The sequence below is a fragment of the Podarcis muralis genome, chromosome 2 (genome assembly GCF_964188315.1).
Source record: "Podarcis muralis chromosome 2, rPodMur119.hap1.1, whole genome shotgun sequence".
In the NCBI taxonomy this organism is placed as follows: domain Eukaryota; kingdom Metazoa; phylum Chordata; class Lepidosauria; order Squamata; family Lacertidae; genus Podarcis; species Podarcis muralis.
Window position 1 is genome coordinate 70,139,898 of NC_135656.1, and position 25,733 is coordinate 70,165,630.

The window sequence follows — 25,733 nt, forward strand, 5'->3', positions numbered from 1 at the left end:
TGCAGGTCCTTACAAGACTCATGTGGCACAGCCTGATGACAGCGTGACTAATTTAGTTAAGGAGATGCAGCATAACCAGACCCAGTGTCCGTGGTCCAGCTAGGTCAGGCACTGGCTGAGGGGTTCAAGGACTTGGGGGGGGGGCTCCCCTCACTGCTCTGCCCTGGCTGTGCTGCCATTCACCTTGGATGCTTTTCATGTGGTGAGTGGGGGTGCTGCTGCTGCTGCTTAACAGCTTGGCTCCCCATCCCACAATTCTAAGGGATCCAAAATGCCATGCCCCGCTACATAGATCTAGCAAATGTGTTGCTTTCATAGGTTCATAGTCTGGTTAGGGCTATATGGGTCTGAGCTTTGCATTGTGTGTAACTTAAGATGGTGGATAGTCACTGTAGATGGGAACCAAGCTTAGTTGCCATTCTGAAGTGCTGTTCCTCATCCATCTGAAGCAAGGGGATAGATGAAGGCTGAGAAAGCATGTGGCAGCCTGCACAGCCATGGCAAGTAAGGCAAGATCCTGTCCTGGTTGGGGTGGGTGCTGAGGAGTGGATTGCTAGCACTGTGCCATGGCCTGGCACCAGCCCTGACCAAAACTACCAAGCACTTTGGGATAGAGAAGAAATGCGAAACCATGTTTCTATCTTCCATTGAAGTTGTAACTAGATCCTAAGTCATCCTCATTCATTTTGAGGAACCTTAAAAAATAGTAGGTTCAAGCTACAACTTTCCTTCCATACAGTATAGGGAGAAGATGGTTGATAAGAGGAGTGGTGGCTGTCCTCTCCCTCACATACCTCTGCCTAGAGTAAGCATGATTATGGGAGTATTCATAACCATTCATAACAAAGGGAGAGGGCAGATGGCTATGAACTCACATGCCCTGCAAAGCTCTACTCGGTTCATTTGCTTTCACACAAGCAATAGAGACTGTGACTCATTAGGAAAGTATGACTACGAGTGATCGCCAAAGAAGAAGAAGAAGAAGATGACTGGTGTAGGGGCAGGCAACCACAGATTCACACACAAAAGAACACAGGAAAAGAGCTGTCTGTTGCATCACCAAGATGTGGGAAGGATATTTTTGACACCTCAAACACTGACCATTTAAATTTAGATACTCTGTATCATTTTCCTGGAGATAATACCAAAAGAACTGGAGAGATAAGGAAGCTGGTAACATCTTATAAGGTTGCCTCAAACCAGCCTAGCTAATGTCTGTGGTCAGTCCACTAGCTTCACATTAATGCTACAGTGCTAGAAAATGAGAAAATCCAACATATCTGGAAGGTGGTCAAAAATGTGTTAATCAACTTTCTAAATGTATTTTGAAAACCATAGCTCTATCCTTTATCAAAGGCCATGAATGCAGTTCCCAGTCCGACAAGCCAATGTTACAATTAAGTGTCACTATTTGCCATACCTTTCCCTTGAGACCAAGGGACAATCCCGACCATTAACCATCACCTTCCTTGTGCCTCCCACCAGAACGTTTTGTCCTTGGATAAAGATCTCTGTTCCTCCAGCCTGTGGGCCGTACGGTGGATGGATAGAAGATATTTTAGGCAGCTGTTGATAGTGAAGAGAAGAAATGCTAAACTCACTGTATCAAACTCTCTGAGCCCTGTAACCAACTTTGAGAAAGAAAAGGGAAGGCCACTGTTTTTCACAGACATTGAGGTAAGGACAAGAAGTAAAGAATTTAAGCTGTGGCAAGGTAAAGGTAAAGGTAAAGGGACCCCTGACCATTAGGTCCAGTCATGACCGACTCTGGGGTTGCGGCGCTCATCTCGCTTTACTGGCTGAGGGAGCCAGCTTACAGCTTCCAAGTCATGTGACCAGCATGACTAAGCCACTTCTGGCGAACCAGAGCAGCGCATGGAAACGCTGTTTACCTTCCCACCAGAGCAGTACCTATTTAGCTACTTGCACTTTGACGTGCTTTCGAACTGCTAGGTTGGCAGGAGCATGGAATGAGCAACGGGAGCTCACCCCGTCGCGGGGATTCAAACCGCCGACCTTCTGATCGGCAAGTCCTAGGCTCTGTGGTTTAGGCAAGGTAGTTTGGTGTAAAATATTAAAAGAAATCCTGACCATCAGGACCAGAAAACAGAATAAAAGTAGACCTTCTTCTGGAGAAGTGTTTGCCTAGAGTGGCTGATTACTTGTTCTCAAGTAATAAAACTTGATGTTAGAGATTTCTTAAGCAGAAAAGCCAGGGCTGGACCTGGGAGTTTAAAAATACAAAGCAGGTTTCCCACCAAAGCACCCAAACCCAGTAGCTGAGATCAGCAATCTTGCATTATGCCTCTGCACCACTAGCTCCCATGGAACACCAGCTGCAGAGCACCAGAACGCCTATCACTGGCTCTTAGCGGGTCTATTAAATTCTCATTACATCAATGAACAACAGCCATAAAGAAGCATGCAGGAGCAAAGGTAGTGGAAAGAAACCAAGGCTCACCTTAAACTCAAAGCCACTGAGGACTGAGGAGCCACTGATGTAAAATGGGGTGTGCTCCTTCTCTACAACAGTGACCTCAACCTTCTGTGGCCCCACCATGTTCACTTCCTCTTTTGGTGTCAAAGTGCAGACAATAACTTCAACATAATCTTTCCAGCGCGGCACTTCACTGTACCTGAAAAGCAAAAAGGGTGCTGAAAGAATGCATAAGAAACTAATGTGGTTATGATCTGCCTAATAAAGTCTAGTGGCTCTTTAGCACCATGAAATGGAAAATTATTCAAAATAGTTCACTTGTACACTACTAATCTTAGGGTAGATATGGGGAACCTTCCGCCTGTGAACCAGACCTGGAAAGCTGGACCTCCACATTTGACTTGCAGAGCTGTTTCAGGCAAGCCACACCTATCTGCCCTACACCTGATGTCATACATGAGGGTGTGGCTTCAAAGGAACATTAATGAATTTAACATGAGATCAGGGTTATTGCTTTGTTGGAGCAAGGTGCGCTCCCATCAGTTTATGAACATTGCCTGCTTCCCTTGCTCCAGCAGAAGGAAGCAGTTCCACTGAATGGAAACCAATTCCATTCTTTTTTGAACCTCTGAAAGCTGGAGGTTCAAAGAGTAGCTTTGGTTTTTAGAGGTTTAATGAGCAGAGAGGGCTATCTGCAAAAGGGCTTTCAAACAGCCCGCACTATGCTTTGAAGTCTCAGCAATCAGGGCTTCAAAGTGCAGCATCACCTGATAGTGATGGCAGGTGACTGAGAGGTGGGTAAGATCACATCCGTCTGTCAAATTTGCCTTGCAGGGGTAGGGCGATAAGGAACTGGCCTGCAGGTGACACAATGTACTGCAAAAAAAAAGATGTGGTACATTATCTGACCTGCAAGCCAGTTCCTTATCTCCCTACACCTGCAAGCCAAATTTGACAGAAGGATGTGACCTTACTGTTGGAGATGTAAAGAAGGGGAAGGTACATTTTACCATATGTGGTGGGACTGCAAGATTATTATTTTTTAAAATGGGAAATGATATACAATGAATTGAAAAAAATGTTTAAAATAACATTTGTTAAAAAACCAGAAGCATTTTTGTTGGGTATTTTAGGACAAGAGCTGCCAAAAAAAAATTGGACATTATTCATGTATGCTACAACAGCAGCAAGAATCTTAATATCACAAAATTGGAAGACTGGAGAAATACCATCAAAAGAACAATGGCAAGAAAAGTTGATGAACTATGCAGAATTAGCAAAACTAACGGACAAGTTGTGTGAAAAGGACAATAGTGACTTTGAAAAAGAATGGGAACCTTTTATGACATATTTGCAGAAACAACAACAACAAAAATGAACTCATTGGCAGGGTTTAAATAAACATTTACAACTTTATTTAAAGAGAACAAGAAGTATAACAATGGGACAACATAGTATTAAATACAAACAGCAGATTGTATCATTTGATGTAACAAACCAGAAATGGAAGCTGAGGGAAGTCAACAGGGAGGGGGGAAACTGGAAAATGAATGTTTAGTAATGATGATGGATATTTGTTGTAAGAAAGAAAATAAATAAAAATTATTATTATTATTTTTAAAAAAGATAATGTACCGCATCTCTCCCTTACAGCAATTCATCTCTGAAGGGTGTGTTTGCAGAAAGTGGCAACAAGAGGATGGGTCTTTCCCATTGTAGTTGCCCATCTATGGAATGCTGTCCCCAGGAACGCTTATCGATGCCAAAATTGCCAGTTTTGAGGAGCCAGGCAAAGGCATTCCTCTTCCCCCAGACTTTGGGATCTCAATTTAAACTGAAATGTGCTATGTTCTATGGTCTGTTTTAATGCCTCTCTTTTAATGGGGTAGGATAGGAGAAGTCCTTTTTATTCTTGTTAATAGATGAGCACCTTCAGAAAAATATAGAAATTTAGGTTTTATGTTTGATTACCCCATGGTTTTTGGAATCTACCGTATTTACGCGAATCTAATGTGCCATCGAATCTAATGTGTGCCTCAATTTTCAAAACCTTGAAACCAAAAAAGGATTTGCTGGCGAATATAAATGAGCCATCAAATCTAATGCACACCCTAATTTTCGTGATGTTAATTAGGCAAAAAATGGTGTGCTAACTTTGGCCCATCCATTTCAAGAGGTTCACTCTGAGTAAAAGTCAGTTGAATACGGTCCATACATATATATTATTGTGGCAATTTTCTTTGAATGCACACCTGCATATTGCAGGGTGAACTCAGGGAGCCAGCTTCTGTAAATACACAATGCCTGGGCTCCAGCATGCTGTTATAACTCCATCAACTGCTTCTTTCACAGAGGGTTTATCATCATCCTCAGTAGGGATTGTGGTGATGGATCAGTTTGGGTCAAGCAAGGGCTCCAGCTTAGAAATACTTGATCATTTCTGGAATGGAAGAATTCACCTATTCCATTTGCGAGTCCAGAGTTAGATGTGAAAAATGGATTGGGCGACAGCAAGACGTAACAACTGTGACTCCTGTTATGTCTTCCTATATACCTCTGTTTTTCCCTCTAAACAGTTTTTAAGAGGCATTTCCTTACCCAAATATGACCTGCCCTCTCGAATAAAATGCTGCCAGACAACGCTCAGTTGTTGGCTTTAGTTTTTTGCGTAATGCAGATCAAAGCTCACTAGAATGACTGACTCCAGCATGGGCCATGGAGGTGAAACTCTATTTGTACTAATAGGGAACAGTAGAAACTGCTGTTTCATTTCCGCTCCGGGAAAGCTGCCAATGTCTAAACTGTGACACACAGAAATGTCTCCTCTCCTGATTTCAACATGTAAGTGTAAGGCTGCTATGACATCATCTGAGGGCCTCACACAGGCAGAAAGAAGTACCAGAAGGAACTCTAGAAAAAGTCATATTCTAACCATAAGCCCTGCATTTTGCATCTAGTCTATGAATACATTGATTAAATGAGAAGGAGCGATAGATGGATTTAGCCACATGGACAGCACTGTGCTAAGTAAAAGGGGCCAATTACCCAATGACTGAACTGCTACCCTCACAGAACTGGCAGGACCTCTGCAACCCTGAAGACTAGAAAATTCTCCCCCCGTAAAAAAGTGCTTAGAATCTCAGGATTCTACAGAGATTGTTGGATGCCACATATATTCTACACTCCACAGTACTTTCATACTTTCATCTTGAGAGCTCTGGAAAAGAACATTCTAAACCAGCACCAATGTTTTATTCATATTATAATTCCCTTCTAATGGTGCTCAGGGAGCTGTGAGGAAAGAACAACAAACCACACAAAAATTCATTTAAGCTGAGTGGTACAAACACTCTGAGGTGAAAAGGAGAAAGAGAGTCTGTTCACTAAGGCTCTCACACAACCTACACCGTACCCCAACATAGCCCCATGTCTTCCTAAACTTGTCCCTTGGCTGGCCCCATTTTCCTTCAGGAAGATACCAGAAGCTGAAGAGAACATTAGACCACTGCTGGCTTAATGTCCCTTAGCAGTGGAAACACAGAGTCCAAACCAAGAGAAGAGAGCACTTTTCCACAAGTTTTCCCCAGACAGCTTATCAGCTGTGGCCTCCCTCTCCCCATCTGGCCTCACACATACCACGTGGAGTCTGAACAGAGCACTGGGCCATTGTCAGCCAAGGCTTCTGAGATTAAGGGCTCATCCAGACTTCCACTTGTCCTTCCACTTTCTGCTAGGAAAACCTGCTCTTTAGCGCTGAATCGGAACAAATGTCAATCGGGTTTTCTGCAGATTGGCGTTTGCTCCCATTCAGTGCTGGGTTTTCCCAGGGAAAGCAGTGGGGTAAATGGAAAACTGCTCAGACCTGTGCCTAGAAAGCACAGGACAAGGGTGAAACCCCTCAGACCCGTGCTTTCTAGGCACAGGACAAGTGGAAATGTGGACCAGCCCTTAATCTACGCATCATTCAGTAGGCTCCTGGTGTGAAGCACTGAAGAACAACACCAAAGGGAGATAGTTCTTCATAGGGACCATGGGGCAAGCATGCACAAAGGAATTCCCTTCGATCTTGAACTCCAACCTGGAAGGTAAAACTCCTGGACGAGAGGGAATATTGCTTAACTTTGCACATTACAGGCTGCCTGCTTATAGTCCATCCTATTTTGAAGGTTCAGGGCAGCTTTCAACCTGAAAATACAGGGTATAATTCAACATAGTGCTAAGCAGACTGCTCCACCAGCTGAAGCATTTCTGCTTGTCTGATGGCATGCTCTCTACTCTCCTCTCCTCCCCCTTGTGCAGACTTCCACTAGCGGGACCAGATGGTTGAACATAGCCCTTAACTTCTCCAAATTTATATATAATTATAACACCATGGGAAGTCTCCATGCTTCTACTGACCTATCCAACCTGCCTTCACCCTGCAAAGGTAGCCCAGACACACAGGCCTAACAAGTCTTCCAGAAGGTGCTCAGGCTGAGATTGTGGTGAATCTCCAAAGAAAAACAGCCACCAAGAATTCCTCTCTGCACACCTTTCTCACATGCATAAGGAACATTTACAGAATGCTAGTCTGTGTAGATGCAGGGCTGAGAAAGTGAACAGGAAAGAAGGAAGGGGGAATAATGTTTGCAGGCTGCGTGTTTTTTAACTTTCAAACGTTACCTGTTTTCTAAGCTTTCTTCAAACAGTACGGTGCAATTCTTCCGTCCCACTGTAACCTTGTAGTCACCAAGGGTTGAAGGTGAGGCATCCATGCCACTGAAATATGAACCTGAACGAAAGCCTGAGCCACAGAGTGTCACCTTAGTGCTGCCTTGTAGTGGTGCATTTCTGGGGTAGAACTGTGAAAGCAGATGATACAAAAGCTTTCCTTACGCAGTCACCAGCAAGATTTGATACACCTTAGATACACCTGTCTTCTGCTCAAGTGCCAAACACCAATAAGACCCAGTTATTGGCACCAGGCAATGCTGCAGACATACTCTGACACAAAGAGAACTTACATGGGAATGGCATTTTTTTCTCCAGGCCCTTCTCTAACTGCTGCAGAAAGCCTTAGGTTATGATTCACTTCCATTTGGAGGAAAGATGTTGAATGAATTATTAGGATAAGCTGTTGCTTAGACCAAGTGCAGGAAAGTTCACCTGCATGCAGTAAAAGGTGCATACAGTCCATATGGGGAACACAAATTGGCATATATCCCAATTACCTGCAATTGGGTGGCGCTGTGGGTAAAACCTCAGCGCCTAGGACTTGCCGATCGCATGGTCGGCGGTTCGAATCCCCGCGGCGGGGTGAGCTCCCGTCGTTCGGTCCCAGCTCCTGCCCACCTAGCAGTTCGAAAGCACACTTAAGTGCAAGTAGATAAATAGGTACCGCTTTATAGCAGGAAGGTAAACGGCGTTTCCGTGTGCTGCTCTGGTGCTGGTTCGCCGGAGCAGCTTCGTCACGCTGGCCACGTGACCCGGAAGTGTCTGCGGACAGTGCTGGCTCCCGGCCTCTAGAGTGAGATGAGCGCACAACCCTAGAGTCTGTCAAGACTGGCCCGTATGGGCAGGAGTACCTTTACCTTTACCTTTAGTTAACATGTGGTTTCAAAAACTGTCTAGGATCAAGGCTGGCATGGTCAGGCTAAACTAATGGTGCGATGAAGTCACCAACCAAACCTTGAACAAGGGTGAATAGCAGCAAGCTGGGATATTCCCACTTCTTGAAAGTGCTACTTTGGTACTGAAAACATTTGAGCAGGAACATTTAATACGCCCTTGCTTTATGCTCACAACAAACTTATTTTTCTTAACTGTTGAGGCCAAGTGAAAGTGACTTGATGAAGGCCACCCAGTTTGCTTCAAGGGTGAGCTTAGATCTGAATCTGCTGCCCATATTCAAAATCAGTATAAACACGGTATAAACACAGCATTTGCCTAAAATTTAATACAGGGAGCAAAATATGCAAATGGTGAAACATTTAAACAACTCTAAGTGTGCTTCTTTAATAATAGTTTTATATGTTATTTATCTGGTTAAAAAATGAATAAAGAAAGAGTGAAGTAGAAGTTTAAATTTATTCCTTTATCAAGCTATTACTCTGCCTCTTTTTGAAGCCAAAGTAATTTGACCTAATGACTCCCTGTGACGACAAGTGACTAATGTTAATGGTTAAGAGTTTACCTCAGAATGGTTTGCTCTGCTAAATATTAACTCACCTTAACGGAATATAGGAATCACAGTGCGGACACATCAAAAGCCACAAAAAGACAGTCTTAATCAGCCCTAGCAGCAAACCATGATTATGCATAGACTCTTTATTAGTATCAAGGAGACTTTTTAGATGCCCGCAGTGGTGTGAAGATGACCCCATTCCAGAGGAGCCACTGTACACCTGGAGTGTGTGTCTAGGCAGCCTCTCTGACAGAACTAGGAAACCTCAGGCCCAGGGGCCAAGGGCAACTCTCTTTATCTAGTCCTCAGCCACACCTCCTTCTCCCATCCACACCTCTCACTAGTCCTAGTCATATCCTCCGTGAGCATTTCTGCTTGTCTGGAATGTGGAATTGAGCTCTGATAACAGCCATACAGAAGCTGTGTTTACATTTCTTGCTTTGTCTACTTTTGCCTCAGGCGTCACCTACTACGGGCATGACACCCACAGAAGGTTGCCCAGGTGGAAATGTGGCCTTTGGCCTGAAAAAGCTTTCCCCCACCCCTGCTGTAAAAGGAGCAAGTGTATGTGGTCTCCACATACTGGCTGTTTCATGTGCACCAGCCCCAACCTGCTTGAGTTTTCGCGCTATAGCAGAAAACTCATCAGTCCACCTTTGTCCCCACATGACTGTTCCTTGTGTATGTCAAATGCAGTGAGTTGTTCCAAAAGATACGAAGGATGTGAATGTGTAATATCGATATAGGCTTTCATTTCGCTAGGTTTGTGGGTTTTCTAATTTTCTGTTTGGGAAACAACGACACTGCCCTCGCTATAGGCAAAACACAGGAGAACACAGTGCTCAATGATGCCATGCTAAAGTCACCCTTTCAGGAAAGGAGGAAAGGGTCACACAGAGTAAAAGAGAGAGGGAGGGTGTGGGTTGTTGTTTTTTGTCCCCCACCCCCATGGCTCACTCGAGAAGTTGAGCCAGTGGTGAGGGAGATGTCTTAAGTGCTCTATTTGGAAGAACACGCAAAGCAAGAGGTTAAGACAAAAAGAAAAAATACACCCCGTGGAAAACATAATAACTAATGCAAAATGCAGGTGGTGCACGTCTCAGGAAATGCAGGCATTATGGGTCCCAAGATGCCCAGAGTACTTTAGTTTTATGACAAACACATCTGACAAACAGAAATATAAAAAAAGCCAGACATTTAACAAAGGGTGGAGGGAAGAACTAAGGCAGTCCCAAAGCACCAAATAGCTCAGTGAGCATAGCTGCAGTGTGCATAAACCACCATGTCAATGTACCATTAGGCAATGTCATACATAAGAAGATACTTGCGTACATCAGTGAGGACAGGAGAGCAGCTCTTCTGGTTCCACTCTGCCTTGCAGTCTTCCTGACGGGTGCATGCATTTCCACACCAGCCACACTGCATGAAACGCTCTGCCTTCAGGCAGCGGAAGCATGTCAGGAAATGGCGACAGCCTGGACCAGTTATTTTCACCTGGAACACCTGCAAGATGGACAGTTGCAAAAGAGGATGGGTGGAGCTCAACTTTGCATGCAGAAGGTCCTTGTTTCAATCCTCAATGTCTCCAGGTGGGACTGGGAAAGATCCCTGCCTGAAACCCTGGATAGCCACTGCCAAGCAGTGCAGGTCAGCAGCATTGACCCTCCAACGCCCTGTGAGACCATTTCCCCCAGCAGGCTGACCACCCACTGCCCCACACCTGGTATCATGTATGACAGTCAGGTGTGGGGCAGGAGAATATATGTATCCAAAGGAGCCTTAAAATGCACACCCAAGTGTTCACTGGAAAATGGGTTTGTATCAAAGAATCCAAGCCCCACTTGGATCAGCTTCGCTATAAAGTACTGTCAACTCCTGGGTGCAGCCAATCCAAGCAGGGATTGACGTCACCACCAAACAGCTAAATGGCAGTGACTTCAAGGCTGGCTTGGATCCACTGGGATCTTCCTGTGCAGCACAGCTTGAACTCAAGCTACACTGCCAAGTAAAAATGGGTCCTTTGGCATCATGTTGATGTCAGGTGATTGACAGGGGGGTGGCACTTAACTCCCCCGTGCTTGGCGTTGACAAGCCTGAGCAGGATGAACCAATGACCTGACTTACTGTAAGGTAGCTTTCTATGTTCCTATGTCAAGGGGACTGATGGTCTTTCCAACAGCACATCTTTCCAACAGCATGTACTTTGCTCACCAAGAAAATCAATTTATTTATAAGTATTTTTATACCGTCCTTTAACCATATTCCCAGGGTGGTCCACAACAGGAAAAACCCAATGAATGCAATCTACCCTCAGAACAGCCCCCCTTGTGCATCTACCACACTCGGTGCTTGTAGCTTGTATCAAGGCATCAAGACATCAGAGAGACGAAGCAGGTGGGCTCCTAATACTCCTGGTCTCAGCAAGGAGCTGTCATCAAGTTCTGAGCTCTGTTTTACAGCTGCCCGACCAGAATATTTTTTTCTCCCCCAGTAAAGCTAGAATGAGTTGGCAGCAGAAAATGCCAAAAACCTTGCTGAAATCCAGTGGGATTTTCCATTTGATGAAGCCACTGAGACCAAAAAAGGTTAGGTAGGCAGCCCTAGAGCTATCAGAAGAAGAAAGTGAAGCCCAATGAAATGGTGACTTAGAAGCACCAATTTTTCAATTAAAGTTCCAACATCCTAGGAGAGATAAATGACTGGCTAGAGACAGCAAGTTCAAAGGATTTCTGTAGAAAGAAATGAAAATTTAAAGGGCTGGAAGAGTCAAGGAAATGCTAATGGAAGAATAAGGTGAAAAAGTAGCTCAAATAAGCCTTTGTGATCTTGAAGGGGGAGACATCTGCTACTCTGACATAGCTTAAGAAGATAGTTCTTTCCAAAAAGGATCATACTAAGGGTCAATCAGTCCTGGAGGACTGTATCTCCTCAGAATGCCAGAGGTAAATTGAATGGTCTTCCACCTCACAAATTTTCTGCCTGTGGAAAGGGAGGAGATGACCCTTGGGGTCCCTTCCAACTCTACAATTCTATTATTCTATGACTAGGCTAGAACTCTTATCCCTTGTGTATGCATTTTCGGCAGGCAGGCAGGCAGGTTTTTTATGTGGGGTGCTATCAAAACATGTACACTCTATGTGCACTCTAAACTGGTGCAGAATGCCTCTGCCACTCAGTTTTCCTGAATATGTACTTTGGGTCTGAGATGATGGATGATGAGATCAGAGCAACCTCAGCATTATCTCCATTTGTAAAATCAAAGCACCTGTAGAATAACCTTCCCCCCACCCAGAAACAAGCAAATAAGTAATGCATCCTTTGAAATCTCATGCACAGTCGAGCTTCAGAACCTCACATCTCTTACCTTTTTTCCTGTGACAAACAGCAAAGAGTCATCCAGCTTGCTGACTTCTCGCAGCACTGGCAATGTCTCCCCCAAGGAGAAGTTGGCCAATACGTTTGTGTAGAGATTGGATGGAAGAACCACCTAGGAACATACACACACAAAAGCTTACACACCCTCAGCAGCTGTTTTTAGTGGAGCAGGGACAGTTGTAGGGAACTTCTTCATTAATTTGGCAACCACATCTGTCTGCTGGGGCTGCAAATTACAAGCAGGAGAGTAACTCCATGTTTTTATGAACATCTCTGCACACTGCTAAGTGCTATGAGATGCTGAAATAGACGTATGAATAGATTTGGGCACCCGGGATTCATGTTCAGAATTCCTGATACTCTGCAGGTCGACTCTCCAACAACCCCAAGAGTAATTCCTAATAGCAATTTCAATTATGATAAATCCTTGAGAAGTTTAGCTGTTGACACTTCCTACAGGAAACATTGGGAATTATAATTTTGTGAGCATGTTGAGAAACCCCTTGTTTGTTATCCCTAGTTCCCTCAAAGAGCTAGAACTAGGGAAAGGGTTTCTTGTAGAAAGAATAAGAAGAGAATAAAATAAAATTAGCTTAAGTTGACAGTGGAAACATGGTAATATTTCCTAAATGTTAATGGATTGGCTTTCAGCTTTACAGCTTTAAAAGTACCACAAGAAGCCATTTAAATACATGATGGTATTTAAAGAGATATTTAAACCCTGGCGGCAGATGATAGCACAGAGGTTCACCATATTATAAACACATATTAATAGATATAAAAAGCAGAGCTGCAGCTCTTAACTGACCTGCAGAACACGTCCTTCTGATGTGCCTAGATGAGCCACAGTCACCTCATCTATTACAGTTACAAAGATGGAGGTCAGCAGCACTCCCACCATACGTCCATTGAAGAGGTCCACCCTGTAGTAATTTGTAGAGATGAAGGTGGGCTTCTTCCAGCAGCTGGTGTCCACCAGTGGGGCTGAGAAATTTACCTGGCATGACAGAGAACAGGTGCTGTTTCAGATGCTAAGTGAAACATGCCAGGAGTCTCACACTGGGGACTTTGGCATTCCCACACCACCAGGTCACCAGAGGGAGCTTCCAAGTCTGGCCTCTGTTGTACAGCAGTGCAACCCCCATAATGGCCAGAGGGGACGCTAATGATTTGTTGCGCCAACCATAACAAGTGACTTGAAGTTTCAATAAAAGCTTGGCTGAACCTATACAATTGTTCAAGGCTGAACAACTTTTTAATGACAGAAGGTACTAAGTAGACCCCTGCCTTGCCTCTACTTGCCTCATCATCCAGCTCTGAAATTTGGGGGTTTTACTGATGAGCAGGGCATAAACCCTCAAACAAACACACAAACACACCAGGCATACAGCCCACCTTAGACCACATCATCTGTCTCTGGGCCTTTGGATCATTGCCTGCCTGCTCTGTAACCTGACCAATGGAAGGTCTGGATCACGCTGTTTGCTTCTGACTTTGCTGGGCTCTGACACGGAACAGGAAGGTTAAATACCAATTATCTAGTCTAGTCCCTCTCTATCAGCCTGCCAAAGCGAAGAATCGTAAGACAACAGCTTCTCCAGGTTCACCCTTGCCCTCTGATGGAGCCTTATGAGACTAGAAATCCTGGTTTGTTTACATGCTAGTCCAGCTGCCTCTTTATTTAATACCCTGGCAATAAATATATTCTGCTTTCTTCCCCTATTGTACCCACTTCTATTTTGTTTATTTATTTAGGAATGTCAAACAGATAAACAGCTACGTGATTTTTAAAAGACATATGAAGGGATTTTTTTTTAGTGTGTGATGTTGTATTGTGTTTTTACTATTTCTTGTTGGGAGCCGCCCAGAGTGGCTGGGGCAACCCAGTCAGATGGGCAGCATATAAATAATAAATTGTTGTTGTTGTTATTGATTAACACACCTACTAACTGAGGTTGTTTTTTTTTTGAGGCATCTTCTAATATATTAAAAATTGAGTTGTTATGTGCATAATCACAAAATGTACAGTATTTGTATGTTTCCCCCCCAATCCCAGCCCATAAATGGCAGCCAAATGAGCTGGATGTGAGGTCCCTGCCAGCCAGGTCTTTCTCACTGGGCCTCTCACAGCTTCTGGCTCTGGTGGCAGAGGCAGGAAGTGCTAAGGGAGAAAAGGTGTTAGAAGCTTCTCCTCAGTCCTCCAATGTTCCAACGGCCCATACTCTTACCATACTTTCACCCATAGTCCTGCAACATAAGCCATGTGTCTGTTAGATGTCACTATATAACTGAAGCAATCAGAGTCTGCATTTTTAACCAAATAGTCCCAAGTTAAGGACACAACATTCAGCCGTACACAATACATTCCTGGTGTATTGCTTCTCCCTGCTTGATTGCAGCAGCACATGCTATCCTGCTACTTATTATGCCCTAGAGACATTCTCCTCCAGTATATGAAGCTGAGCTCACAAGGAAATGAGAGTCTTCTCACTTGGCCCTGGATTAACACCAGCCATTCCTAGCACACAAGCAACCAAATGTTTTCAGAGTAGACAGTACACTTTAGTCACAGTCAAAGCCTGCAGAGCTATAAGGAGCAAGAGCAGATGCTGCAGGAGAGATTGACCAATTACTGTAAACAAAGCAAGCCTTAAGGACACACAAAATTATGCAAGGCACTCTTATGAAATGGAAGAGACATCTGGAGTTTCTTCAAGATCAGATTAATGAGACACAAAGCAAAGGGCAATATAAGCAGCCAAATGACAACTACAGGAAAGAGGAAAGCGTCCGTCATTCTTCAGAGAAAAAGACAAGAGATTAGGCTTAACTGAATTCACAATAATGGAGCACACACATAGGCATTTTTTAAAAAAAAGAAAAGAGGGAAAATAAAACTTGCAATAACACCCCACCAAAACCCAGTTCAGATTTAAGAGGAAGCCATAGTTTCCTGCTACATGAATAAGCCATCTGCTTATGGTTTTGAGCAAACCACAGATCCTGATAACAACCAATCTCAGAGAATTATGGCTTCTTTCAAACCTAGGACTGACTTGCCTAAGATCCAGGACAAAGTGCCGCCTTTTGGAAATTGACCCCAGACATCAATTCCGCCTTTGAAATCCCGGTAATGTCCAGGAAAATCTGGACGTATGGCAGCCCTATTTAAACCACAGTCCTGCAAGCCTAATCAGCGCATCAAGTCTTCCCTGGTGGCCTGCCAGGCTCATTTCCTGAATTTGTTGGCAGGGATGCTACTGCAGGGAAAAAATAGTCTGCAGAGCACCAGTGGTGACAGAATGATTTTCATTCCCATCATGGCAATGGACAGGGCAGAGATGCAGTGCCTCCTGGGCACTTCAGAAAGTCATTGTAATGTCTTGGGAATAGGGCAATGTTTATTCCCATCATGGCTTCATAGTTTCAACTCCCTGGCAACCCAATGCCATTATGGGGGTGCAAATTGCTCCTCCTCACTCATTAACTCAATTATCTGATAAGGGAGGAGACTCAACCCCCCTCATCAGCTGATCTGCATAGTTCAACTGAAAAGGTTTCTCATGGGTCATAGACCCATAGAATTGTAGAGTTGGACGTGATCTCAAGGGTCTAGTCCATGGGTAGGCAAACTAAGGCCCGAGGGCTGGATCCGGCCCAATCGCCTTCTCAATCTGGCCCGCAGACCGTTCGGGAATCAGCATGTTTTTACATGAGTAGAATGTGTCCTTTTATTTAAAATGCATCTCTGGGTTATTTGTGGCGCATAGGAATTCATTCATTTCCCCCTCCAAAATATAATCCGGCCCCCCACAAGGTCTGAGGGACAGTGGACTGGCCCCCTGCTGAAAAAGTTTGCTGACCCCTGAGTCCGAACTTCTGCAATGCAGGAATTTCAACTAGCTCATGCATGACCAACTGTCGTCCAACATCTGCTTAAAAACCACCAAGGTAGGAGAGTCCATCACCTCTTGTGGGAGTCTGTTCCACTGTCAAGCAGCTCTTGCTGTCATAAAGTTTTTCCTGATGTTTAGCCGAAATCTCCTTTCTTGTAACTTAAACCCACTGGTTTGGGTCCTGGCCTCCAGGGCAGGAGAATACAAGCTTGCTCCATCCTCCATGTGACAACCCTTCAGACATTTGAAGGTGGCTATCATATCTCCTCTGAGTCTCCTCTTTTCCAGGCTAAACATACCCAATTCCCTCGACTGTTATTCATAAGGCTTGGTTTCCAGACCCTTGATCATCTTGGTTGCCTTCCTCTGCACACATTCCCGCTTATTGCCCAGAAGTGGACACAGTACTCCAGGTGTGGTCTGACCAAGGCAGAACAGAGCGACACTACTACTTCCCTTGATTGGGACACAAGACTTCTGTTGAAGCAGCCAAAATAGCATGAGGGGTTTTTTTGCTGCTGCATCACACTGGTGACTTGTGTTAAGCTTGTGGTGTGCGTAGTGTGCATGTGAGTGTGTGTGTGCTGGGTGGCCACACATAGTTTTGGCTACATCCATTTCTGGGATACAGCCCCTGCAGTGTTTGTCAAGGGTGGGTGTGCACTTCTGTCTGCAGAAGTTAAATCATTTCTGTTTTTAAACTATAGTTTCAGAACAAGCTAAAATCAGAAATCAAATCAAGATCCTGGCTTGTTCTCAGTCACCCTAGTTTTAATAAACTCCTGAGTTTGGACATCATGAGGAACCATAGTTTGTTTAAAATCAGAAGCAGAAGGTTCCAATCTCCTTCTTGGGAAGAGAGATAATGTGAGCCCAGGGCTCACTACAGGGAAACATGGTTTCCTGTAATGTCTGAAGTGGGCTAATGACCCAATATGCAGATGGGCACAAGGCCATCAACAGGGGGCTACAGGAGGTGCAAATGTACTAGGTCCCCCTCTTAGCTTTCTCTTTTAAAAAAAGTAAGTCAATTGGACACGATTTTATGACATGTCTAAAGAAAGTTACAAAACACGGAGGCTACTCTAATGCTTTGGCACTTGCAGGCAACACCATTGTGAAGGATGTTTAATCACTGTTGCCAAGCAACCAGAGAAGGGGATGTTGACTACCCCCATTTGGGACTCAGGACGGGGAGCCATCCCAGAGCAGGAGGGGAAGCTGGATAATAATAATAGTTTATTAGTAGTAGTAGTAGTAGTACTCCGTCCATCTGGCTGGGTTTCCCCAGCCACTCTGGGCGGCTTCCAACAGAATAATAATAATAATAATACTGTAGTGATAAAACCTAAAACATTAAAACTTCCCTAAACAGGGATAAAGGAGGATACTCTGGTATGTTTGTTTAAGCATTTTCCTCATGTCTACATTATTTCATTCATGCCCCAAGTATGATACCTTCACAGAACAAAGCATAACTGGCTGGCTTTTGTATGTTTTACTCAAAGGTAATTCCCTTGAAAAAAGTGAAATCGCAACCTGCCCCCCACCCATCCCATCTAGTGTACCAGGCCCAGAAAATCCTGTTGGCTTCCCTTGATTTTACAGAAAGATCCTTCATCTTCAGGAAATATCAATATGTAATAAATGTTCAGAGAGAGAGAGAAAATAAAAGGGTGCTTTCTTCCTGCACATCAGGATTTGTTTATTTTTACACTTGAAATGCAGCCGGGTTTGCGGAAAACCAAAGAAAAGGCAAAATGTCTCCCAGCGGATTGTTCACATAAAAACAATTACACAACAGACATTCATGTGATGGAACTGGTAATTTCAGGAGGAAATTCTTAAAATATTCCTTACTCCAGCAATTGACCTCCTCACAGTATCAGGGTTAAGTCACCGTGAGGCAACTATTTTAAAATCACACCACACTGTGTGAATAATCCTAAATTTGAAACAAGGCAGCCTTGGGGTATAATTATAGGATGAAGTGCTTTGTGAAAACTGCTAAATGAATGGATGGATGGATGGATGAACGAGTTTCTCAGAGGTAATCAGCATTCTTGGCTAGGGGTAATTCCACATCAACACACACTCCACTACAGCTCCCAGGGTCCCTTGTGGGGAAGCTATAGCACATAAACCAATTACAGTTGGTCATGTAGCCTCTTAATTAGTTTTTCAATGCTCTGCTGACTCAGGGCCTCACCTGTCTTTGTGCGGGAATTTCCTTGATGCATTTCACACCCACCTGGCAAACTTTTCCATTTTCTCCTGCTATCAGTCACTGAGTAAGAAGTGACTGGGCGAGACCTACAAATCAAAGTATGACCCAGAAATCTCTCTCCCTCTAATCAGTTCAAAAATATTAAAGAAGTGTTCATGCAGGTATGTGCTTGCTTCTCCTGAGTGGAAAAAGCAACAAACATGAGTCAGGAGAAAGTCCCCTTAGTCCTCAGGTTGCAGGTCTTTTGCAGTCTTCTTTAGATCTCACCACCCTGATAGATCAGGAATACTTGGCTGTCTCATTTTTCATTCTCAGCACCTGATTATTTATAAACAATCTAAACAGCACCAATCCCAATACAAATCTTGGGGCGGGGGGAATCCCATGGTTTACTCCCCTTCACTGTGAAAACTCCCCGTTTATTTGTTTCTTTAAGTCACTTACATCTTGCCTTTCTGTCAAAATGTTCTCAAGGTGATTTACAACATAAAATATTAAAATAATCAATGTTAAAATGTTAACAACAAAAAGCAGCCATAAGATAACATTTTAAACAGTCAAAAGAAAATTTGTGGCTACAAAAAATGAAAACTAGTCCAAGAACGCTTTCTTTAAAAGCTGGTCTTAGCCACGGGTGTTAGTTTTGATGACAGTTTGCAGCTGATGTGCAAGTAAGCTAGTGCTGAGCCAAAATTTCTAAGTGACAGTTTGATAATGCTTAAAAAAAACAACAACCCCCCTCTCTTTTTGTGTAGGAAATTATCTCTCTGGGAACCACCAATGCAAAGCCCAGAAAATATTTATTTACTGTATCTTCCTGTTGCATATTCCCCCCTACTTAGCTAAAATGTACTGTTTTATTTGTACTTTAAACACCCAGGAACTGTTATGTGTGCCATTCTCACACACCTTGCACATTAGAAAAAGGCAGATACACTTCCAACCACTGCAGAGGCCACTCCAAGAGGACCTGAGTCTCCGAGAAGCACTCCGGTGGCCAAGGACCCATGGCTAGAAGCTGCCATCAGTGTAAGACCACTGGCCTCACCAGTCCCACACAAAGCAAGATTAGCGTTGCCCCAAATCTCCCTTTAACCAGACTTGCCACTCCTCAATCACAGTAAGGTCTTCCATGCCTTATTCTCGGCTACTTCCTACTGTTTCCCCACTAGAACCTCTTCTACATGCGCCTGAATTCCTCAGGAATTATATGTGCTGTGCATTGATTTGGAGTAAAACATTCTCTAATAAAAAGACATTAAAGAGCATGTGCCAAGCAGTCATGGGAACGTGACGGAAATCCCCGCTTAAACTTCTACTCTCTGCAGTGAATGTATGGAAGGGTTCATGGCAGCAGACTGTGAAGCCAATTTCCCTTCCATGTATTGACTTTACATAGATATACCGTATTTTTCGCTCTATAACACGCAGATTTTTTCTCCTGAAAAGGAAGTGGAAATGTCTGTGCGTGTTATGGAGCGAATGTGTGGTCCCTGGAGCCGAAAAATCAGACAAAAATCAAATCAGGCTTCACGATTGCTGAAACGGAACAAAGAGCAGGGAAAGCCCCTCCCCTCCAGGCAAGCAGAGGGGAAAAGAGGAAGAGGCAGCTTTCCTGCATTCTGCCTCAGAGTCTTACTGCCCACCCGCTCTGTTTCGTTGCTGTGTTTGCTGAAACGGAACAAAGAGCAGGGAAAGCCCCTCCCCTCCAGGCAAGCAGAGGGGAAAAGAGGAAGTGGCAGCTTTCCTGCATTCTGCCTCAGAGTCTTACTGCCCACCCGCTCTGTTTCGTTGCTGTGATTGCTGAAACGGAACAAAGAGCAGGGAAAGCCCCTCCCCTCCAGGCAAGCAGAGGGGAAAGTGTCGTCTCTGTGCTCCGGAGGGAACAATGTTTGTGAAGGGAAGAGAGATTACAGGTTCAGCTTAAAATTCTGATTTGACTTCCTGCTTTTTGTTTTTGGGGACACACAGCATTCAAATATGCTTTCTTCAATTTAAAAGGATGAAATCCTTAAACAGTGTTTTGCCTGCAAATTCATGCGATCTGGAAGATTACAGTGTCTGTACCTCTTAAGGGATGGCAAAGCTTAGGTTTCGCTGCTAAATAGTTCTTAATGCAGTTAAAATGCTTTCTTCTGTCAAGGCAATTAAAAAAAATAAATATCAGGCAGCCGGAAAACATGCAGATGGGAGGGAGAGAGAGAGAGAGAGAGAGAGAGAGAGAGAGAGAGAGAGCGCGCTAGCTGGCTTGTGTGGGTGGGTGGGGGGGAACTTTTGACTTCCTTTCCTCACGTTATAGCCCTCTCCTGCATTCTTAGCCTTCTGTGTTTTTCCTTCCCTCCCCACTTAAAATGTGGTTACAAAGCATGGATCCACATGGATCCTCAGGATCTTTGCATTGGGTCAGCCAAAATTCACCATCAGAGCACATAGCATGTCCATGGCTACAGCCTGCCCCCCAAAAATCACGCACCCACTGTTGCCTGGGGCTGCAATGGTGCAAAAACGTGGTTACAAAGCATGGATCCACACGGATCCTCAGGATCTTTGCATTGGGTCAGCCAAAATTCACCATCAGAGCACATAGCATGTCCATGGCTACAGCCTGCCCCCCAAAAATCACGCACCCACTGTTGCCTGGGGCTGCAATGGTGCAAAACGTGGTTACAAAGCATGGATCCACAGGGATTCTCAGGATTTTTGCATTGGGTCACCCCAAATTCACCATCAGATCACATGTCTGTGGCCACAGCATGAAGCACAAAAATGATACGTCCACTGTTTCATTCAGAATATTTTTTCCCTTGTTTTCCTCCTCTAAAAACGATGTGCGTGTTATGGTCAGGTGCGTGTTATAGAGCGAAAAATACGGTAAGTTGTCTGTGCTGCACAGCAACCACAAGGCTGCCACTGATACAGAGTCAAGCTTCGGTTGTTCTATGGTGCTTTGACACACCCATCCTTGAAGACTGCTGGGGCTCAAGATGCCACGCATCTGCCGAATCAGATGACCCACCACTATGCTGCCACGTGCCGTGAAGACAAAAATTCCCATCACTGCTGTTCTTTAACAAGTTAGCACTGCAAGAGGAAGATGAATGAAGTAATAAAAATGAGCTTGCACTCTTCTCCACGTGCTTCCTTCCTACCTTCTGAGAGGAAGGCGGTGAAGAGGAAATCTTCATCACCATTTCATCATAACCTGAGTCAGTCTGTCCGTTCTAACAGTGATGGTTTGTGGAAAGTTGGTTTGGCAAGACTGTGGCTAGGGAAGGGGTGGGGTAGGTGAAGAAACCTCAGGCGTATGTCCCAAGCACAGGTCTGGGACTCATAGCAGCGTCCTGAGAAAGCCACCGTTTTCATTAGCTTGGAGGACAGATGCCAACATGCACTTCCAGCCACGTATTAAGAGAACAGGGAGAAAAAGCAGAGCTATTAAAGACATTTGCTAATGTTTTTCTTATAGCGTGGATTTACATTGTGGGAGATATTCAGGCAGATTTGGGCTGTCACTGAGACAACACATGTAGTGCATGGCAGCAAACTAAGATAGTTGGGACAAGTCTTAGTTTTGGTCTGCTTTAACTTGAGCAACAAACCTCAAAGCCACGAAAGAGAGCATACGCACAGTAATGTATGAAATAGAAAGTTGTGCAAAGCTCACATGAGTGTGAGGAAATGGACAATGAATCTCTCTCTCGCACACTCTCTCTAAAACACAGAATGAATCTGCAGAGAAGTGAGCTGAGGGCCTGTGGGACAGTTATTTTGACCTAAAAGTGCCATTTTGTGGTTCTTCCGTACAAGGAAAGCAGCAAGAAGAGCAATTATGGGCTGAGTCATGCTCTTAATAGGTTTGGAGCAATCTAGACTTCTTTTGTCATTCTCATCTTATTTCCTGAGCATTAGCAACAGGTTCAAACCACCAAACAAGAACTGGAAAATGCTGCAGTCTAAAATGTCTTCCACAAAACTCTTGCACAACTTGGTATCTTGGTGTTTCAAATTTCAATGGCGCCCTCTGCGACACCAGAATCTGGTGCCCCCTTCACCTCTTGCCTTCCGTTGGACTTCATAGTTGTGACTCCTGCTGCAGCGCCCCAGAATCTCTGTGCCCAGTATGACCAAACTGGTCGTGCTCCCCTAGATCCACCTTTGGTTATCTTCACAGGCATGATAACCAGGATTCCATAAATTCCACATTTATTTTACTATGCACTGCCTGATTCAACTCTGTGCAACTCTTTACTGACGATCTTTAAGAGGAATATATATGAAGCATGTAGAACTTATGGAGCATTCACACCTATACAGCTGGTACAAACAGATGTCCTCCCCTAAAATATGCTGCTGTTGTTAATGTTGTTATGCGATGGGCTCTCTGTCCTCTGAAAGTGAATAGAGTGAAGATAAAGCTGATATGCCAAAGGAATTTTCACAGTGTTGATCCCTACAGAAAGAGACTTCATAATTCAGGAACATTTTTGCCCCAGAGATAGCCAAGCATTATATGAATCTCCATGGTCATTTTGTGTGAATGAACTGCACTGATCCCTTTACACACAGCTGTAGGGCCTGATTGGAGCATCTCTCAGCATGGCTCAAAGAAGAGCTTGGGGTTTGATTGATGTTCCTAAATCATGTTGTCAACTGAAATTGCCACTTCAAAGGATTCTACATAAAGAAAGCATTCAACATAGCCATTTGAGCACCAGCTGATGCTTTGAGGACCCTTACCCCAATCATGAAGTGAGTAACACTTTTCAAAGTCAGGAAAGCTACCTGTTATTCTTGATTTCCTTGCGGCATCTCTAATACCTCATCTGCCCAGCACAAGGCATTCTTCCTCCCAGTTACACCTAGGGTGGGAGTGAATCAGGACTCAGTAGGACTGAGACCCAATGCCAGGAATTAGCCTTGTCAACTCATGGTATCATTACAGTATATAGATGAGGGATCTCCTGTGCTGGCTTGGCCGATGGGTGTTGCAACCCAAAGCCGTTGGACGGCACCCAGTTGGTAAAGGTTGGGCTACAACAGCCGAGGAAACACAACACTGCATAACTGCAGGATATTATAACACAGATGTTATAACACAGATGCAGAGAATACAATAGCTAATTTGAGCAGCTTGCAAAAACAGGTGCCGAATGCACCAGACACAAAGGAAGCATAGGTGAGTTTATTTGTTTGAGTTCCTTTGTGTATCTATAACTTCCAGGTAATAAGCTCAAGGAAAACAGCAGCTAAGCTGGAAAGGACTTTGATAATCACGTGCCCTTTGTATTCTGCAAGGGGTTGAAATTACATTTCTAACCGCTAAGCTTTCAGGTAAACTTCACTCACTTTCTAGCCTAAAGGTCACAGCTCACAGTACCCTTATAATGCCAGAATTGTTTCAGTTTCAGGAAGTCCAAAAACCTAGACTGATATTACAGCCTGAAGCCTCCTTTGTCAACAAAGAAGTGTCACACTCTTAAAAATGAAAGTATAGCACCACATGGTGTGTTACTAAGCATGAAAAAAATCCCCCTTTTTTTTTTAGGGTTCTGCAGCTGAATTGATGGAACAGGTGGGTGTTTTTTTAAGGCTGTGAGCAATTTTATTTGTCTGTGGCACAATGGGCACTGCAAAACATGTGAATAGTACAGTTCCCACAACTGCAAATCTAATCTCCTGCTAGGACAAGCACCAGGGAAGCAGGAACAAAACACAGCGCTAATACATAACACTAAAATTTATCAATACAAACTGAAATTAAAAACATCATCAAAATATTGTGGGTGGCCCTCTTTGCAGTCAACAGCAGACATGGGCTTACCCACACTTCCTCTTGTCTCACTGCTTTCCCCTGTAGGGAAAACTGCTCTTTCGCACTCAATCGGAACAAAGAGCACTTTGGGTTTTCTCTGGATTGCTGTCTGATCCAATTTAGCATTGAAGAGTAGGTTTTCCCTGGGAAAGGAGAAGGGCAAATGAAAAACCACTTGGATCCGTGCTTTCTAGGCACGGGACAAGTGGAAGTGTGGATGAGCCCATAAGGAGAAAATTGTGCCCCAGCTTGTCTCAACCAGCCTGCCAGGAGTTCTCCCGGCTCCGCTTCTCCCCCACTTGTCAAGCCTCTTGCAGAAACCCACAATTTTTCCTACATCATCGCCCACTGTAACCCTGAAAACGTCCCCCTCCCAACTCTGTCTTAATAGCCTATCTGCCAGGCGATGCCCTAGTCCGGAAAAACAAGCTCAACTTGTATTCTTACACTGTTAAATTGTCTGGCACCCAGGGGAAGGCTCCCAGCATTTAGTAATTCCAATTATTTAGTAATTCCTGAAACTTACTCACTCAAGGAGTTATGGATGATTTTGCACCCACAAACTCTGGGACCCAAATATGCAGGTCCATGCCAAGGGGGTGGGCAGTTGGGTACACTTGCCCTGGGCCTTGGAGGGCTAACATACCCTCCAACATTTATTCAGTGAAAATAGAGACATCCCATTCCATAATGATAGTTTTACTATTTATGCCCTACACATCTTACTGGGTTGCCCCAGCCACTCTGGGCACCTTCCAACATATATAAAAACATTAAACTCCACCCCCCCCAACTTCCCTATACTGGATTGCCTTCAGACAAGACAGCTCAGGGGTCGGATAACTCCATACCCTCCAACATTTCTCCAATGAAAATAGTGACATCCTAAGGAAAAGTGGGACATTCTGGGATCACATCAGAAACTTGGACGGCTTCTCTAAACCAGGGATGTCCCTGGAAAATAGAGATACTTGGAGAGTCTAGGCTAAGATGTGCAATGGTTATGCTAGGGTTCAAATGTCAAATATAGAATGCTGTCCACCAACATCCATTCCAATATTTCAGTCTTCTAGGATGATATTGCATTATAATATATTTTGTACACACACACAAACACACACAAATAAATGTGGGGTTCATGTTGGTTTTCAGACTTACAATGTAGAATTGTCTCCTCCTGGCTGTGCATGCCAAATTTCATTCTGATACTTCAAGGCTCAAAGGAGAAACTTACTCAAGAAAAGTAAATGCCAAATAGACAACTAAACCAATGACTTTACTACACCTGGCCAAAGGAGATGAAATCCTCCCCTCCATTGCTGTGACTCATAATAAAAACAAAGCCAAGAGATTTAAAGGTGCTCTGAAGGCAAGTGCAGGGCTGGTGCCACCACAAGCCTTTCTGAAGCAGTTGCCTCAAGAAGCACTCAGGGAAGGGTGGCAGATTTGCACCCACAATTTGGGTCTCCCATCTTGAATCAAACTTGGGAATCTGGGGAAGGAGAAGACATGGAGGCTTTTCACAAGTGCAACGTAAACAAATTTTTGTATAAACTTGTTTGTAATGTGAATATTATTAACCAAGAGTCAGAACGCATAGGCAGATTCCAAATGCAGTTCTTCTGCTCTCTATTCTGCATTATCTTCAACAACAGCATCTTCATGGTACAAGAGCTACTCAAAGGCAAATTAAACCTTACCTGTCAAAGATTGGCAACTTAGGTGGAACAGCTGCCTAAGTGCCTTAAAGCAAAGCCACCTTCCTAGTTTCTTTCTGCTGCCCAAGATTCCAGGCTTGGTTTGGGGGGCATGAGCGTAAAATA

General features: G+C 44.1%; 1 protein-coding gene across 2 annotated transcripts in view; it reads right to left on the reverse strand.

Moving 5' to 3' along the window:
• MST1R (macrophage stimulating 1 receptor) overlaps positions 1–25,733 on the reverse strand; it is a 55,610-nt gene that overhangs the window by 16,280 nt on the left and 13,597 nt on the right. For both annotated transcript variants that reach the window (XM_028718626.2, XM_028718627.2), the window contains exons 3-8: positions 12,784–12,972; positions 11,965–12,087; positions 9,933–10,103; positions 7,100–7,278; positions 2,462–2,636; positions 1,421–1,566 (exon numbers count right to left, since the gene is read on the reverse strand). In XM_028718626.2, coding sequence (XP_028574459.2) covers positions 1,421–1,566; positions 2,462–2,636; positions 7,100–7,278; positions 9,933–10,103; positions 11,965–12,087; positions 12,784–12,972 — 983 coding nt within the window. The remainder of the gene's footprint in view (positions 1–1,420; positions 1,567–2,461; positions 2,637–7,099; positions 7,279–9,932; positions 10,104–11,964; positions 12,088–12,783; positions 12,973–25,733) is intronic.